The 18,515-nt window shown below is 34.9% G+C and overlaps 1 protein-coding gene and 1 long non-coding RNA gene across 3 annotated transcripts; one reads left to right on the forward strand and one right to left on the reverse strand.

Annotated features, from left to right (window-relative positions):
• Positions 1–1,912: 1,912 nt before the first annotated feature.
• Positions 1,913–2,569, forward strand: LOC141598249 (uncharacterized). The gene is made up of 2 exons (XR_012523368.1): positions 1,913–1,991; positions 2,293–2,569. It is a non-coding gene; the product is annotated as an uncharacterized LOC141598249 (long non-coding RNA).
• A 2,977-nt stretch (positions 2,570–5,546) lies between these two features.
• LOC141600010 (dihydropyrimidine dehydrogenase (NADP(+)), chloroplastic) lies at positions 5,547–11,018 on the reverse strand. 2 transcript variants are annotated; one of them, XM_074420158.1, is made up of 8 exons: positions 10,417–11,018; positions 8,875–9,138; positions 8,611–8,781; positions 8,237–8,349; positions 7,967–8,150; positions 7,135–7,244; positions 6,894–7,054; positions 5,547–5,909 (listed from the first exon to the last, which is right to left on the reverse strand). In XM_074420158.1, exons 1-7 carry the CDS (start codon positions 10,678–10,680, stop codon positions 6,898–6,900), a joined length of 1,263 nt encoding a protein of 420 aa, XP_074276259.1. In that variant the 5' UTR covers positions 10,681–11,018; the 3' UTR covers positions 5,547–5,909; positions 6,894–6,897. The 2 variants fall into 2 exon arrangements, with proteins under 2 accessions (XP_074276259.1, XP_074276260.1); XM_074420159.1 differs by having other exon boundaries at positions 6,853–7,054; positions 10,417–10,914.
• Positions 11,019–18,515: the final 7,497 nt, after the last annotated feature.

Here is an 18,515-nt window from a genome sequence, read left to right on the forward strand (position 1 = left end):
TTGATAGGAGCCTTAGTCGTCGCTATTGTGGTAAGCCAAGTCTCGCTAGCGGTATTGGTATTGTGGTGCTTGTGTCTCTGGGGGTTCGTGGTTTTTATTGCAGGTTCGAGCTCTCGGTCTGTTTGTCTTATGATCACTGGGTGCGATCTTTAAGGTGTAGGAGATTTATCTCCATCGATGGCAGACTTCGTCTGGCTTTTCACCTTTTCTTTCTACGCTCTTTTCGCAAGAGCGTAAGTACACCTTTTCATCGTCACTCCGTTGTTTGTATGCTTCGACGGTACTTGGAGGTCCCCTGTGGTAATGAAGATGATATCAACGTTCGTGGCCAAGTTGTTGTCTTTAACCATTCTACCACCGTTTACCTTGCTTATCCTAATGTTGTTGTTGTACCTTTAAATAAAGGTTATGTTATCTCTATGTATGGCTTTGTAGGACTAGATCTTGTGGATGAGTGTCTGGTGCTACATAGTCGAGTAGCTTACTTTGTATTGGTTATAATGTAAGTTATTCACCTACTGTCAAAAAAAAAAAACTGGTTTAAGTATACCACCTTTCTTAGCAAAAAAACGACAAAAACCAAAATATATTGGTGACCAACTCATGTGCTAGGAAAATTGTTCAACGTTTAGCAAACCAAGTGGTAATAACTTACATCAGAATGTTAATGGAGTCGAATTATATGGAGTACGGACCTAAATTCGTATGTCGAAATCTTACCCGCAAATTTTCGTCAACACCAACAATTAGAATTAGGAACATAAATAATTAAAGGGTTTTTCTAACCTATGCTCACTGGACATAGGTTAAGAAAGCCAAAAAAAGAAAGAATTTAATGATATCTTTATGGAAAATTGTAATATACAATTACTTTTATTTTTTTTTTCCAAGGAAATTATTTAAATCTTTCTATTTTTGCTTTCTTAACCTATGCACAGTGGGCATAGGATAGAAAACCCGATAATTAAATGATAAAGTACGTGGTAGGATGAACATATGCAAATCAATGATAAGTACGTTGAATTTGTATATAATTAATAAAACTAAGATGATTAGTTTAAAGAAATCATGTCTCACCCATTCCCAATAAACATTAGGATGAACATACACAAATTAAACTCTACTCCGTACCAATTAAATATAATTCAAAAATTAGGTAATATGAATATAAATAATCTCTGTCTATATGATATACATATAAACAACTTACTCTAACATGTAAGCATCAATATATATATATAAAAGAGGCTTTTTTCAGGCAATTCTAGAGACTCCAACTTTTTTAAAACACGGTTTTTATTTTAGTAATAAAAGATAATTACGATTTTTATTTTTAATAATAAACTCAGCTGAAGATTTTTATTTTTAATAATAAACTCAGCTGAAGATAATTATTTTGAGCTAATCAAATAATAAGAGATAAGATAAATAATTAAAGAAAATCTTAATATATAAACAGATTTTATTAGTATATAAAACATACGTTCTATTTAATCAAATAAGAGTTGTAGACTAACACAAATACACCTCTCCTTAATCTATCTATTTATATAAGATTTGGAGACGATTTAGATCAATAATTAAGTGTATATGTCTCTTATAATTGCACTGGACACTATGCTTTTATGTTACGTCTATATGCCTTAGTTCTGTTGTTTAGTTTTGTTGTTTTGGTCGTTTGTTTTATTATTTTTGCTTATGATGTTTAATTATACTGATTTTCTGCAGGAAGTAATGACACTAGCAAGATCATTCAACGACATCAACAACCATCAAATGAAGATTAGACACAATAATTAGGTACTTTTATCGTCACAATATGAAATAATATCATACTCCGTAAATATAATGGTGTTTACCTAAGGGGTTGTTTGGTTACCCACTACGTAAACGTATACTAACTACTACGGAGTATATGTTTTGTTATGAAATTCTTTTACAGGGGAACCGTCGACAATAAGTGCAACTCACGAAGCTTGGCTACTTGGGATGTAAGAGTACTCTTGAAAATTACAGTACTTTTGAATCTTTGATACGATATAATCAATAGAAAATCTTTATATTGTTATTTTAGAAATTCTTATGCATGTGTTTGATTAATTCAAAAACATAAGATAAAGGTTAGTTAATGTGATGAAGTTGTTGCCTCTTCAATTCCTACACCAACGACTAACATATGTCTCTTAACATTCTTTCATCTACTTCAAAGTATTAATGTTACAATATGCATATTACTATTACTCATCATTACGTATTTGTTCAGTTCTAACTATTTTTTATTTATTTTTTCAGGAGTTCATGGCTTAACGAGTTTAATGACGAAAGATGAAGAAGTAAAAAAAAATCAAGTTCGTGTTCCGATATTATGGGATGATCATAACAGTCCAATATTTGTTTTTATGGGTTTAATCGATAAGGAAATCAAAACAACTAATCATTATGAAATTTGTTTTTATGTTTGGTCAATATTGATTTCATTTGTACGTCAATCATAGACATGATAATTCAACCTCTCTATCTCCATTAAGATTCAAGGCCAAAGACATGAACTATTAGCTACGTCTCCTCATTCTGCTTTTTTACTAATTAGATTAAGTTTATGATTTAATATTTGCTTATCGTATTGTTTTTATCAGAACACTCATTTATTAATAAAACTAAATTAATGGGTTTCTTACGCAAAAAAAAAAGACCGTCCTATTCTAGAATAATACTACGAATACAATTTTTTATAAGCTTGAACTTTAAGGTTGACATTTTTGTCTATTTGTTAAATACGTAATTATAGATAATACATAGATGTTGTGATACGTGCATGTGGAGCGTCGATAGTACGAGAAAAATAAGGGATGCGCGCAACTTTCATTAAAAGAAAAATAAAAGTTTACGTGAAATTGGTGGGAAGCCGAGAAACAAGCTGGGCTCCCACACCCTTAGCAACAGCAAAGTTCGGGTTGAGTTGACTTTTTTAATAAAATTCTCACGATTTTATATTTTTTATTAATAGATATAATGGTGTAAATTTTATTGTGACTTTCCGAGGATAATCAGCATGTAAGCAGAATTCCAATAACTTAGCTTCTACACTACTATAGTAACTAATAATTTATTATTTAAAGATGCAAATAACTTAATTAAGCACACTATCAAAGAGATCGAATGCACGGCCGAACAAAGCCATTTTTCTCATGACACTAATGCAGGGAGTACCCATCAATCTAGGTGAAGTGATTATTAGTAGGTAGACTATGGCATAGTTTCCAAGTTATATAAAATATGAGAAGTCAATAGTTTAAGTGTAAAACCTACACCCTCCTATTCAGCCTATAGTTTCCCGATTAAGTGTGTGTGTTGACAATTTTATTGTAATTTATCACTGATGGATTGAATCGAATGAATATTTCAGGCTCTTTGGTTAATTCAAAGAAGTTATTTTTCTGACAATATTGTGAGGCCACATTATACACCTCAAAGACTTTAACAGAGCACCAGAAATTAATACTTTGTAAATTGCATAACTTTAGTTTTTTAACTACTTAATAAAATTTTAAATTATAAATTAAAATTATGCAAATTCTATCTGATCAAGGTGATAAAGTTATTTGTAGAACTATCACCAAACTTATGGAAATTTTATCCGATCAAGATGATAGAGTTATATTAGTATATATATAATGATAAGAATTTTAAAACGATTGTAGACCACTCAAACGAGTTGGATGTGTCGGCTGCTAAGGCGGTTCATACATGTTAAACTCGAATACGGGTCAGACTACAAAATTTAGATAATTACCACACGACTTTGATGGAAGGTTTCCTAGACCACTCAAACGGGCTGGATGGGTCGGCTGGTGAGGCGGTTCATACATGTTAAACTCAAATACGGGTCAGACTAAATATGGGTGGGCTTATACGGGTCACGGGTCGAGGTAGAATCAGAATACATGTCAAAATATAGATTGGTATGGTATATTTTATTTGTCAAAAGCAATCATATTCAATAACAATACTATTATAATTAATATTACTTACCATACTTATAGTGAAGAATTTATAAAAATTATATTAATTTAATAAAATATATAAACTTGATTTTTCAATTATTTTTGTAATTTAAAATATTTAAAATAATAATAATTTCTAATTATTCTTCAAATATAACATATAACATACTCCGTATAATATATAAGTATTAATATTGAATTAGTCAAGGCTTTTATTTAACTCATTAATTATTTATTCTACGAAGGAAAACTTAATTTTCCAGATGCAAAAAAAACTTCATTTGTACAAGCTCACTTACAAACAGAACAATATTTAGTTACTCGTGCATGGCGATTATAACTCTTATATACGCAAATCATAAAAAAAATGTTAATTTATTTGTATATACTCATATTCTTAAAAAAAATATTTCAATGTATTAGTATATACTCACATTCTCACGAGAAAACTAATGTTATGAAAGTAAACATAACTTCTCAATTGCGAAGATACGATTAGAGACGAGTCAATATTATAACCCGTACAACGTACGGGCACAAAATCTAGTATATATTAAATTCTCATGATACACCTTAGCACATACGTAAAAATTACAATCATGATACCCTAAAATTTTTCTTCAAAAGTTAATGTCAATCATTAAGACAACATGGCAATTAGTACTCGTAGTTATGGTAATCAGTAGTGACAAAATACTTTATTATTGAATTCCACCCTAATTTAATCATGATATTTATTCATAGGTTAACTAAGTTGATTTAATGCTATGCTTCCCGAATTTTGGTCTTTTGTACGTATTTGTTATGGATATACACGGTTATGGACTTACAATCACAGTCGCAATAATAGACCCATAAATAAAATTATAAGAGCTAAGTTAGGGCGAACGGCATAATGAAAACAATATAACCTAATTCAATTGAAGGATCATTCTTAATTTACGTTGCTTGTTACTCGGTAGTAGATAATAGTAGCGAAAAACGTACCTGACTCAACAAAGTAATAGAATAAGATCTGATATGAACCTCCATATTATCAGATCTGAATAATAAGTAATCGTCGTTAATTTTAATTGCCCAGTCGGTTAGGATTTATCAGATCTAAATAATAAGTAATCGTAACGTGTTGTGAAATAAAGACAAGAGAATTGTAGAGAAAGTTAGAGAGAATATAGGGAAAAACAAGAGTGTATTCTTATTCCGTTATGAGGGTATATATACACATACGATTAGTAGAGTTTCCATAAGATAATATATTCTATAATCCTATAAGATATGGACATTCATATTATAATTATAATAATATTCATAACACTTCTCTTTTTCCCCTAAAAAAAAATTCCTTTTCTTTCTCTTTGTTATGTTCTCATCCCGAGACAAAAATATAATGGCACATGTAATTTTCCGTTGAAACATAGTCTCTCAAGTTTTGCTGCTTGATTCCGTTGACTCGTCTCAAGTCTCTCAAATCTCAATGATGCATCTATATTTGCTTTTAGAAAGCTAATTTAAAAAGAATTATATACCGACTGTATAAGGAAATTGAAAACTGAAAATTTTGATGTGTTTCAATTATAATTAAGAGTGCAATGCGCAGAAGCAGACTGCTGAAGTAATAAGTACGGAGTAATAAACAATGTAGCATAAACGAGTCCATAAGTAAATTATCAGTCAGCACGGAAATGATAATGAGAAATATACAAATTTGTCAATGTTTACCAGTAGAATATAGAAACAGCATCCTTATTCAGTTACATCGAGCCATTTAGAAAACAGTGTGTGAGTCGAGTCTACTTATTTTCCCATGAACCCCCTCAGCTGCAGTCTGCCAAGCAATCATTCACAGCACCTTTCACCAGCAGCATCTCTTTAGCTCCAAGTCATGTACCGATTCCAGCACCCCAACTGCCATAGACAGAGACTTTTTATTAGAAATTAAATATATCATTTGGAATCATATGATAAGAAATTATGAATATGGTAATAAGATAGAGATAAAGATTACAAAAGTAATATTATTCATGGAAAAATTGGAGTCCTTAAGACAGGGTATACGAAAGTAATATTATCACATTAGTGTTGAGGCTTGAGAAGTTGAGAGTCTCAACTACTACTTTGATGTAACTCATGGTTGTGGGGTAATTATTACCAGGCTTATGGAGCTCACAACAAAAGTGGAGGAAAGTAATGGTAGCATAGGGAGGAAAGAGGGGTGATGGGGAACTATTAATCCCATTCGAGGTAAATGAGCATCAACTTTCTCATGAGTTGCAACCATTACTCTTCCTTTCTCATCCCAAACCACTACTACTTTCATCCATTTTCCTTTTGTTTTAAGCTTCATTATCCTGCATTCCTGCTAATGATTACCCTTATCCCAAGCAAGCCCTTAGCAACATCAATAATAGTTTCGTGTAAGGTAAAAGTTTGGGGAAGCCAATCTTACAATAAAGATAATTTAAGGTATTCGCATGAGTTTTTGATATCCCAATTTGAAACTCTCTTTAAAACAATAGATAGTTCAACCCAATTCCTATCATGTGACCCTCTTACTCAAAACTTTGATATTGATGCAAGCTACATCACAAAGGCCTATTGAAGCCATGTCATGAATCAAATCATCAATTCCCTGATTTTTACAAGATACTTCTTTTGTCTCGCGATAAGGTTCAAAGGTTCCACCATCTCTCCACACATAATGATGGAGCCTATGAGCCTGAGCGTGGGACAAAGGGAGTATCACTTTGAGAAGAATCCAATTGAAACAGCCTCTTTGTCATGGATACTTTGGTGAAAGTGATTTAATAACTAAACTAGTTCTTTGAATATAAAAAACACCATAATATACCTCCAACTTCTACAACATCATCTCAGTTTGAAAAAGCTTACTGTGTTAGTTAGAAACCATCGTTTCGGTCTCCTCCACAAAACCATCTCCGGTCCAGTCTTTGTCAGACGATAAACCCTTTTTGACAGCTTTTCTTTGTTGAATAGCTTCCTGCTGCATTCTCACCAATTCCATGTGAGTTGTGAAGTATGGAAGCGATGCCCTGTGGAACAAATATGAAGTTAGAGAAAAAATTCATTTAAAAACACAGCAAAGTCAAAATTATTAAGTTATAGATTTTACCCCCGAAAGTCTTCTATAGAAGAGAAATTGTGCTCTCTCATGAAATCCTTCAGTTCAGAACACAACTTTTTAACCATACCATACCCATGCATCATGACTCCAGTGCAGACCTGCAAGGAGGCATAAAAAATACTAGCTGTAAAACTTGTCACAATTTTGGTATCGTACTCTGCCTTAAATTTAGTTACAAGTTCTTCACTCAAACTTTATTCTCATCCAAATATTTTGTGCCATCAGGAAAAAGGAAAAGAAAAGAAAAATACCAAACCATTCTGCAGTTATTTTTCAGGATAAGGTTATAAGAAAAGAAAGTAAAATGATGATGAAACAGCAAATAACACTCGAGGAGACTGGAGTAAATATCTCCATAGATTTTATTGGTTGAATGTCGGGATACAACAAGAGCAATTGTCCAAAAATTTGAATGTATTAGGTTTGCATACAAAGCCACTGATTCCATAATGAAAGTATCAAACTATCAATGTTTGCTTAATCAAATAGCCAGATTCAACAAGTACTATGCCTAGACTTCTAGAGTAGTTGCTATATTTGATAGAGCAAAAAACTTGCTATTATTTGATTCTCAATTACAATGGAAAGAAGAAAAGTGTCCTACCCTGCCATTTTGGGGGAGGCCTAGTGTTTTATTTGGGTATGATGTTCGCACTAAAAGGGCTTACACTGTTACCACCATATTGGAAAGAATCTGGTTTCTGAAGGTGGGAAAATGTTGATTTTGAATAGCAGGACATGGTAGTGACTAGTGAGAAACAGGCACCATATCTAAGTAATGAAACCACTATCTAAGTGGGACTAAATTATTAAGGAAAACCTGAACAGTATTTGAGCCAAGAAGAATGAATTCAGCAGCATCTCCACCAGTCTCAACACCTCCAATACCAGACAATGAATGTTCACTGCTAAACTCTGACTTCATCATCTTTGCAATGCTCATCACTTTGGCAAGTGCAATAGGATGGACGGCCTTAGAAGAATATCCACCAGGGGTTGAGTATCTGATATGAAAAATTTTTCATTAAGATTACGACATATGAAATCATCCATGAATTAAAGTGTCAGTTGCATAACACAGAATGCTAACCCTTCTACGCAAGGCTCAGGGCGTAGCGTTGTGAGGTTGATCCCCATGACACTTTGGATTGTGTTAATAGCGGCAATCCCTTCACATCCTGATTTAAGTGCCACCCTTGCTGCCTGAACATACATCAAATGTTATTGTGAAGTATCAGTCAATCCATATCAACACAATCTTTATTAAAGGTCATCTGAGAACAGACCTTTTTAAGTTAACACACAGGGTAAGGTGTGTACATCTGGTCCCCCTGCCCAGCAGGTCACTTACTGACGAGAGCCTTTTAAGCACATGGGTAATATTGTTGTCGTATTGAACACACTTTCCATATTCATACGGCATGACACATGGAAAGAAAAAAAATTAAATACCATTAAGCTAACCTTTGAGATGTCAGTGATATTGGGGGTCATTTTTGCCCACACTGGAACAGTAGCCTTCGCATTAACCCAATCACAAACCTCCTCTAATAAGTCACAATCCTGTCCAACAGCAGCCCCCATTTTTCGCTCCGGCATACCATGAGGACATGAGAAGTTTACTTCAATTGCATCCTTTCGAGAATAAAAAGGTATAATAAGTGAATATTAATTAGATGGTGCAATATAGTACTGAAATTAATGTAACAATGTGAAAAGAATGTTTACAATCCCGGTTTGCTCAACACGATCAATGAGCTCCTCCCAGGCTGACTTATTATATTCCTCCATGATTGAAGCAATCAGTATTCTATCAGGATACTCTTCCTTCAACTTTTTAAATTCTGCTAGCATAGTTTCAAAAGGACGGTCACTAATGAGCTCAATGTTCTCCCATCCTATAATTTGTCCTCTTGAGGAGCCATTTGCTCCTGCTCTTAAACGAGCATATCTAGGAGTGACATTTATAACTTTTGCAGCATCCAGAGAAACCTACAAAATGTAGACCCTTTGTCAGAAAATCACATCCAAACACCATGTCAGATGTTAAAAGACCCTCACTACTGAAATTGAGATCACAATTGTGTAATTTTTGTTAGAAAGAACATTTCAGTTTGGATTGTCCCTGGAAAAAAAGTTCACTTTCATAATAGATAATATGCCGAAATATACTTTGCACAAGAATGAGATATTCCAACAACCACCTTTACAAAAAGGTAACTACGGCGACAAATTACGCACATGCCTACGGTGATCAACAGTCAACACCAGAAAGTTGACTATTTTTGCTGGAAAGTGGGTTTGGGTAGTTTAGACAAAAAAAATTATAGATGGGATGATTTACAAAATTTGGAGTAAGACTTGGTAATATGCAAGTGAGCCTATATAAAAGGAGTGTTGGGCAAAAAAATCCTCCCAAGGATATCCCTAGTAATATTGGACAACCTTTGAGTTAAAGTGTATTAGCCAAACTATCTGACATGAGTTTCATCCTCGAGTATTCTACATAAATAAACTGAGAGTGATGCATAAAATCTAGTTAGTTGCCATTTATGTTGAGTGTCCATAGCAAAAATAATCAACACGAGAAATTGGTCGGTTAAATTCTCATTTAAAAAGATTTCAACTAGTTTTTGTCAAGAGATAAAAAGGGATGAGTTTGTAAATGTAATTGCACGAGCCATTGTGTGATACGAAGCAAGTATATTAAAGGAGGCTAGGAGGGACGTGGGCTCATTGGTTGATTGCTGGACGCATCTATCAGCGATGATTAGTTACTGAATACTGATTAGCTCAATATCTCCGGGCAATGGCAAAGTGATGAAGTTGGATATCATCATTTGATATATATATATATATATATATATATATATATATGTATGTATATGTATATATGGTAGAATCATGTAAATGCTACTTGATCTGATTCCATAGTCTCTATAAGTCTATCCTATATATGGCAGCACTGATGCTGTTTTACTCTGTACATAGCACTCAATTTATGGCATTAAATCTTGTTTTGAGACTTGATCTCGAATTTGGGCTACTTGACTTGACCTGCTCGTCTATTTAAACTTGTTAAAAATTTAAAGGGTATGTATAGCATGTATACTACGATTACTGAATACAGTAAAATGCAATCCCTACGTAAATTCTCACACACTTTTATTTAGCAATAACAAACAGACTTATTGTAGCCAGTATATGAAAATAAAATGCAACAGCAACTTTAAATTGAGTTATTAATAAAAAAGAAAAGAAGAGACTGACAGTTTTAGCAATAACAGCACCCCATCCTTCATCAAAGGCTCTCTTCATTACAGTGTAGTTGGTACCTGGAGGACCCGACCCGATCACAAACGGGTTGGGCATAGTTAACCCATTCACCTTTACAGTTAGATCCGGCTCCACCTGACCTGACTCGGACGCACGGACCTTGAACCCAACTCGACTAGGCCGAGTTGACCGACTTGAATTATTATTCGCCACCAATAATGGATTCTTGAATTGCGGTGATAGCTTTAATGAAGCCATATTTGAGCAATTTAGTTTATAATTCTGGTAGGAATGAATGAACTACTATGGAGGAGTTAGAGTAGCAGTTATTAATATTTTTCAGATTGAAATTATGAGAGAGTAATCAAATCATAATCATAATCTTAATCATAATAACAATAATAAATAGACGATGAGGAGGAATGAGGGGGATAGAGTTACGTTATGAGTTGGAACTCAACTAACCAACGATCGGTGGATTAAATGACTTATTTTTTTAATTTCGACAGAACGTGAATTCAGATTTAGGAGATTAAAGCCTCCATTACGGGCCGTGGGTAACTCTTTTTTTAAGCCAATTGTTATTCATTGTCGACGAATTACTTTAAATTGTAGACAATATAAATAAATTGTCCATATTATACTATCGACAAATAATTTAATCGATAAATTGAAACTGATATAGAAGGGACTTGAGTATATGTTCAAAACGCAAGTTCACGTCACTCTTAGCATTTCAAATTTACTCACTTGATTTAAAAGCTAAATATCTCCAAAACTATGGCTAATTTTGGACATGATGTTAACTATTAGAGAATATTAGATAGAATAAGCTATTATTATGAGTATCATAATAATATTCTATAGAATAATATGAATATTCTTGGAGTATCCTCCAAGACGGTCTACTATATAGTGTGATCGACTTATCAATATAATAATCAAGTCATTCAGTTCATCATATCGTTGGTATCAACCTAAAATCGATTCAACCTCTCACAAACTCTTCTGCAACAACCACGTGTCTAAACTGTGGACTGCATACCATCAACAACTGGTACTACCATACGAAGCATATTAGTATGAGTCTTATGTTTGTTGTTTTTAGGAGCATTTAGTTAAAAGCTACATAGAGGTTATTGCCTTATTGGTAACTACTCTTAAGTAATTAAGTAAAAGAACAATCGTTTTTTACACAAGTATTTGTTTTAAAGTTTAGGGGAAATGTTTCAAACCGCATTGGTAGTATGCTAATATTTCAATTGAAGTATTGTTTTCGCTATGGAAAATACTGAATGTGAAGTTAACTAATGAACAATTCACTCTACTATCAAGAATTCATGACTTTAGTGTCATAACGAAAGGAGTAGGTCAAGTCGGGTTCTAAAAGAGCGGAAGAGGATTGTGAAAGAAATCGTTGATTTGCTGAAGCAAGAAGAGATATTTTGGCGTCAAAGATCACGGGTTTTATGGCTTAAAGAAGGTGATAAGAATACCAAATATTTTCATCAAAAGTCGGATCAGCGAAAAAGACGAATCACATTGCTAGACTTATTCACGACGAGGCTAGGGAACATGTTGGAACGGAGGCTGTAGCGAAAGTAGCGAAGAATTATTTTGACCAACTATTTACATCGAGTAGACCCGTCGACTTAACGATAACACATTATTATTTCATTATCGGTAAGAAAATACATGCTTATTTTTTAAAATTGATCTTACATGGATACTGATTACTGAGTACTGACCGAGTTTTTTCATGTCATAGATATAGAAGCAATTTGGTGACAGCGAAAAAGTCCAAGAAAATGATGTAGCTTTAGAGGCTCCACCTCCTGCCGTGAACTGCCATCATGGTATCAGTTACCGTCACCATGGACACCACCACCGCAAGAGTCACCACCATCACAAGGTCAAACACCACAAGCATCACTACCACCACAAGGTCAAACACCACAAGCATCACCACCACCACGGTCATCACCATCACCATTCTGCTACAACCCCATTTGCAGCCCCAACCCCAGCGGCTATAGTTGGTGATAAGAATACCATTGATAAGTCATAATTATATACATATTTATTCCTCCCCTTAGTTACTTTTGAGACAGTTTTGTGCTTATATATGTCATTTATATGCCGTTATTACTAGAATGTCGATACTTCCGCCTTTTGGTGTTTTAATGCAGATTTGACGCATTCGAGGAACAAATGGTTGATAATGAGCACCGCGGAGTCGGCAAGACAGAGTATAAGAAGGATGGCACAAGAATCAGAAAAAATGAAAGGAAAGAAAAGGAGAAAACATGAAAAGAAGCTGAATTCTGAGGTTCCTTGATCAAGTCTTCCAGCACTTGATCGAGTATCCTACGTGCTGAAGACTTGCTGCGCAATTTCCTAAAGTCGGTTTATGTTTTGTATAAATACCAAACTCGTGCCCTATTATTATTTTACGCCTCTTTTACATTAAAAACTCTTAGAATACTTTAGACTTAGTTTATTTACGCATCGCTTCCTGATCTACATACTTTAATTACGGTATTCATTAATCTTTTTTAATTATTGTTAATTCAATTTCTAGTTTACACAATTAATTCATTGTTCATCTTATTTATGCTTTCAATTATGTTTACCTTCAATATTATTATTGCTATTTTTACTAGTATGTGTAGCTAAACTCCTAATCTAGGGTAAAGGGGATCTAGGATCATGTTAGAAAGGGGTAACTAGTACATTGACTGTTAAATTGATTTTGGTTGTTGGTCAGATATGGTTTTGAATCTAATTGATGATCAGAGTTGATTAATTAGTATTGCAAATTAGGATTATCACCGACCGAGTTAAGAATAATATAGGTTGCGATAACTGAATAGACTGACTTAATATAACGACCGCATGTTAAGTTTGGAATCTAAAGGGCATATTAGAATCGATTTATCATATGACCTTAAACAACCCAATTGTTCTGTTAATTAATTAAATCACACCCCCAGATAATTGACCTAGTGAACCTGATCCCTAGACCTTTTAATTTATCGAATTCGTTATTTATTTATTTTGCAATTAGTTTTAGCAAACCAATCAAATCGTTCAAGAAAACTGTCACCTTAAGGCTCCGTTTGGCAAGATATTTCAGGTACCTGTTTTGACCGAAGTAGCTTTTTTGATAAAAATTTCAGGTAGCTTATTTTTCTGGAAGTGTTTGGCAAGTAGCTTATTTGCCGAAATAAGCTACCTGAAATGAAATGCTACTTAGAGTAGCATTTCACATTTCAGGTACCTGATTCTTGGTAATATTACCTTTTTACCATTTCAATTTATAATATATTAAATAATTATTATATCCTTTTACGTCATTTTACCAAAATAAGCTATATTTTCAGTTAGTTTGCCAAACAATTTTTTATATAATCAGTCACCTTATCAGCTCCTAATTTTTTTTTTTTTTTTTGGTGAAAATGTGAATATAATATATAAAATCAAGGAATATACAAAAGGTACACAACTGATCACGGTTCAAGCCCCGTCAAAGACACAAACAAACATATAACATACTAAGCCTGTTGTCCCTGAATCAAAGCAAGCCAATCTATGTTCACATTGGCTCCTCCTAGCTTTAGTTACTCTTTCGCTAACTTCTTCCCCAATTCTCCCGGCTACCACTTCAGACGCACCAAATAAGAGTTTAATCTTGCATTGTTTCTTTGGAACCAAATATGGTAATGATAAGCGATAAGACAAGCGACTCTTGCCTTCCAAAGGATCGATTTACGATACACCATAGCTAGTCATTTTGTAACGTATCGTGACAGGTCCTCCAAACCATTGGCTTAGCTGAGCTTTAATTCTCGCAATCAGTAAACACACTCAGAGAACACATGATGTACGGTCTCGGTTTGAGACTCACACATCACACATAAATCATCAAAGACAAAACCATACTTGAACAATTTTTCCTTGACATTCATCCCATTATGCATCATCAACCAAGTAACAATGGAATGCTTAGGGACATTCCAATTGTTCCAAACCACAGTGACCGATCTGCGCGCATTCTCGTTCGAGAGCACAACCAATCGTATCCACTTCGAATAGTATATCCCTTAGGGTGGTGATCCCAGCTGCCATTCACAAACCCTTCCTTTAGCTTCTCTTTCACTTTGCAGATGCTCTTCCAAACCCAAGTACTGTCAGCAGGAGGGGAGTAGTCCTGCCAGTTCTGATCTTTAATGTAAATAGCATTGATCCATTTGATCCACAGTCTATCAGCCTTTGTGTGTATCCAGTTGACAAGTTTCCCAACAGTGGCAATGTTCCAAATGTCTGCTTTTTTGATCCCTAATCCACCTTCCTTTTTTGAAGTAGTCACTGTGTCCCAAGCTACCAAAGGAACCCTATGGAAATCAGGGCTTCCATCCCATAGGAAATTCCTACATATAGCTTCAATACGTTTAATGACACTTTGAGGAATTACAAACATTTGAGCCCAGTAGTTATACAATGTATTGAGAACAGAATTGATTAAGGTGATCCTGCCAGCATAAGATAGCTTCTTTGCTCCCAATCCTCTTATCCTAGAGACCATTTTTTCAGTAAGAGAGGTGCAATCCTTCTTGGATATCTTACCAGGTTGTATAGGCACCCCTAAGTACCTAAAAGGCATGACCCCCTCCTTAAAACCAGTCACTGATTTGATACCTTCTTTGACCTCCTCTTGCATCCCATTAAAGAAAATCTCAGATTTAGTATTGTTCATTGTGAGTCCAGATGCATTAGAAAAAGAAGTATAAGCTTTCATCAGCAGCATGATAGAAGGAGGGTCTCCTTTACACAACATCAGCAGGTCATCTGCAAACATCAGATGAGTAAGCTTGAGTGGCTTGCAGTTTGGATGATAATGGAATGGCCATCTTGTAGTGGCAAATTTGATGACCCTGGTGAGGTATTCCATACATATAGTGAACAAGAGAGGAGATATGGGATCACCCTGTCTTAGACCCCTCTGTCCCTTAAAATATCCAAAAAGATTTCCATTGAGGGACAATGTATAAGCAGGTGTACTGACACAACTCATCACCAGTTGTACAAAGTGTGCAGGAAATTGTAAACCATACAGCATTTGTTCCACAAACTCCCATTCAACAGTATCATAGGCCTTCTGAAGATCAATTTTGAACAAACATCTTGGGGAGACACTTTTCCTTGCATACATGTGAACTATATCCTGACAAATTAGAACATTCTCAATAATGGACCTACCTTTGATAAAAGCTCCCTGGTTTTCATGTATAATATCAGGAAGAACCAGAGCTAGCCTATTGCATAAAAGTTTGGAGATGACCTTGTAAATCAGGTTACAACAGGCTATGGGTCTAAAGTGTTTAACAGTGGTTGGTCTTTCACATTTTGGAATGAGAGTTATATTTGTAGCATTTATCTGAGACAGTAACTGACCATTCCTAAAGAACTCCTTAACACCATAACACATATCAGGTCCAATAGTATCCCAGGTTTCTTTAAAGAAACCACTGGTGTAACCATCAGGTCCAGGGGTCTTGTCCTTAGGAATGGCAAAGACAGCTTGTTTGATTTCCTCATCTGTCACTGGTTTCAATAAAAGAGTTGAATGAGTTTCATTGCATAAAGGACCCTGCATTAGAACATCTTGCCTCACAGCTTCAGTAGACTTCTTGCTGCCAAGTAGGTCAGTATAATAATCTATGAAAGCTTGTTGGATTGTCACTCTGTCAGTACAGACTTGACCCTGTATATTTTCAATTTGGATTATTTTATTCTGCAGGCATCTCTTCTTAATGGCATTGTGAAAATATGCAGAATTGAAGTCTCCTTCCTCTAACCATTTGGTCTTGGCCTTCTGTTGCAGAAAACTGTCCCTGGCAGCTGTCAAGAATCTAACATTAGCAGCAACATTTATCTCCTGAGCAATCAAATCAGCATTAGTAATATCCTCCCTGAGCTGCACCTGAATCCTTTCTAACTCATGACAAGCCTGACTAGTCTTATTCTCAATGTCAGAGTAACAGTCCTTGTTCAGGTCTTTGAGTACCCCTTTCAAATTCGTCAAACGTTTGACTACTCTGAACATCATAGTCCCCTCTATATGCACAGACCATTCTTGCTGAACTTTGGCCAAAAAATCAGGAGCTGAACTCCATATATTGAAGTACTTGAAACTGGCATTCTTTCTCCCTCCCATCTTTGAATTGCTGACTACACAAGGGTTATGATCAAGAAGTCCCTCTGGATGGAAATGAGCTGCCATCTCAGGGAAAGTATTCATCCAATCATGATTAACCATAAACCTATCCAATCTCATCGAACTTCCTATGAGCAGCATCCTGTTTATTTGTCCAAGTAAAATAAGCTCCAGTAGCATGAATGTCATTCATGCCACAGGTGGTAATGCAGTCAATAAAATCATCCATATCCTCCTGCTTAGTATTACCCCTCATTCTTTCATCAGGAGAGATAACTGTATTGAAATCTCCTGCCATAACCCATGGACCAATTGACACAGCTGCAAGTCTTTCCATTTTAGCCCAGAGATCTTTTCTATCCACACCCTCATTATAAGCATAGATCATACTCAAAAAGAAAGATTTCTGAGAACTTTTAATAATCACCTTCACATGAATAAACTGAGGGTCATACTGCAGCACCCATACATCAAAAATGCTAGGTTGCCAAAGTAGCCAGACTCTACCCCCTTTGTGCAAATTGCAGTTTGTTGTCACACACCACCCTTCCAGCATTTTATTAGAGATATTATGCACATTTTCACCATTTATTTTTGTTTCTAAGAGACCAAACAAACAAATCTCATTATTCTGAATGAATTGCTTTACTAACTTTTGTTTATTTACATTATTGAGCCCTCTAACATTCCAAAAACCGATATTATTCATTATTTAACTTGTTAGGAGGGTCACCAATATCTTTCACCTGAACTGTAGTTGCCTCAGTCCCATTCTCGAGTAATTTGCATCAAGACCGACATCAACTACTACCACCTGAGGAGGCTCCTGCACTGGATCACTCTTACCACCCTGAGATGCCAATTTCTTCTGAGTAGACACACTAGTAGTAGCCTGTATTTTCCCAGGAGGTCAATTTGCTGCATTCAAGACAGGGAATTCAATTTCAGAAAGTTTATTATCATTTATTGCAGGCTTTGGAACTGGCTTCCAAACCTTTTGCGTAGGCTTGCCTCTCTAAAGCACTTTCCTACAAGTTTTCTCTTCATGTCCCAAGCTCTTACACTTAGTGCCAATGCTTGGCTTCCATTCATACTCCACATTAATCACAACAACTTTCCCCTGCTCATCCTAATTTTCAATTACCTTATCAACTACATTTTCAGGTTTCAGTTAGCTTTTCAGTTTCCAGGTACCTTTTCAGGTTTCAGCTACCTTTTCAGTTAGTTTTACCAAACAGAGCCTAAGGTACCTTATTTTTTGGCAAGGCATTTCAGGTACCTGATTTGGTCAAAGTAGCTTATTTGACCAAAATTTCAGGTACCTTATATTTTTGTAAGCGTTTGGCAAGTAGCTTATTTAACCAAATAAGCTACCCGAAATGAAATGCTACCTAGGGTAGCATTTGAGATTTCAGGTACCTGATTTGATTTGATTTTCCGTTTTTACCCCTTAAATTTATACTATTAAATAATTATCATATCCTTTTGCGTCATTTCATCAAAATCAGTTAGCTTTTCAGTTAGTTTGTCAAACATTTTTTTTATTTAATCAGCTACCTTATCAGTTCCTAATTTTCAGCTACCTTATCAGTTACCTTTTCAGATTTCAGTTAGCTTTTCAGTTTTCAGCTACCTTTTCAGGTTTCAGCTACTTTTTCAGGTAGTTTTACCAAACAGAGCCTAAGACAGACATAGATAATAACAAACTAGAACATTAACGCCTCCCTGTGGATTCGACCCTTCTTACCACTAGCTACTTGTTAGTAGTAATTTAGGATTATTTTGATATAGGTGATACGACTTTAGCCTTATCAAATTTGGCGCCGTTGCCGGGGAGGCAACTGTTATTTGTTTGTTTTTGCTTAATTTGTCTATT

The sequence above is a fragment of the Silene latifolia genome, chromosome 9 (assembly GCF_048544455.1).
Source record: "Silene latifolia isolate original U9 population chromosome 9, ASM4854445v1, whole genome shotgun sequence".
Taxonomy (NCBI): domain Eukaryota; kingdom Viridiplantae; phylum Streptophyta; class Magnoliopsida; order Caryophyllales; family Caryophyllaceae; genus Silene; species Silene latifolia.

What these genes read in the sequence shown, in the direction of transcription:
- LOC141600010 (XM_074420158.1), bottom strand. Translation starts at nt 10,680, where the DNA reads ATGGCTTCATTAAAGCTATCACCGCAATTCAAGAATCCATTATTGGTG. An exon ending in GTGCTGTTATTGCTAAAACT is followed by an intron (nt 9,139 to 10,416) that starts GTCAGTCTCTTC and finishes TACATTTTGTAG; the next exon opens with GTTTCTCTGGATGCTGCAAA. An exon ending in TCTATAGAAGACTTTCGGGG is followed by an intron (nt 7,055 to 7,134) that starts GTAAAATCTATA and finishes TTTGTTCCACAG; the next exon opens with GGCATCGCTTCCATACTTCA.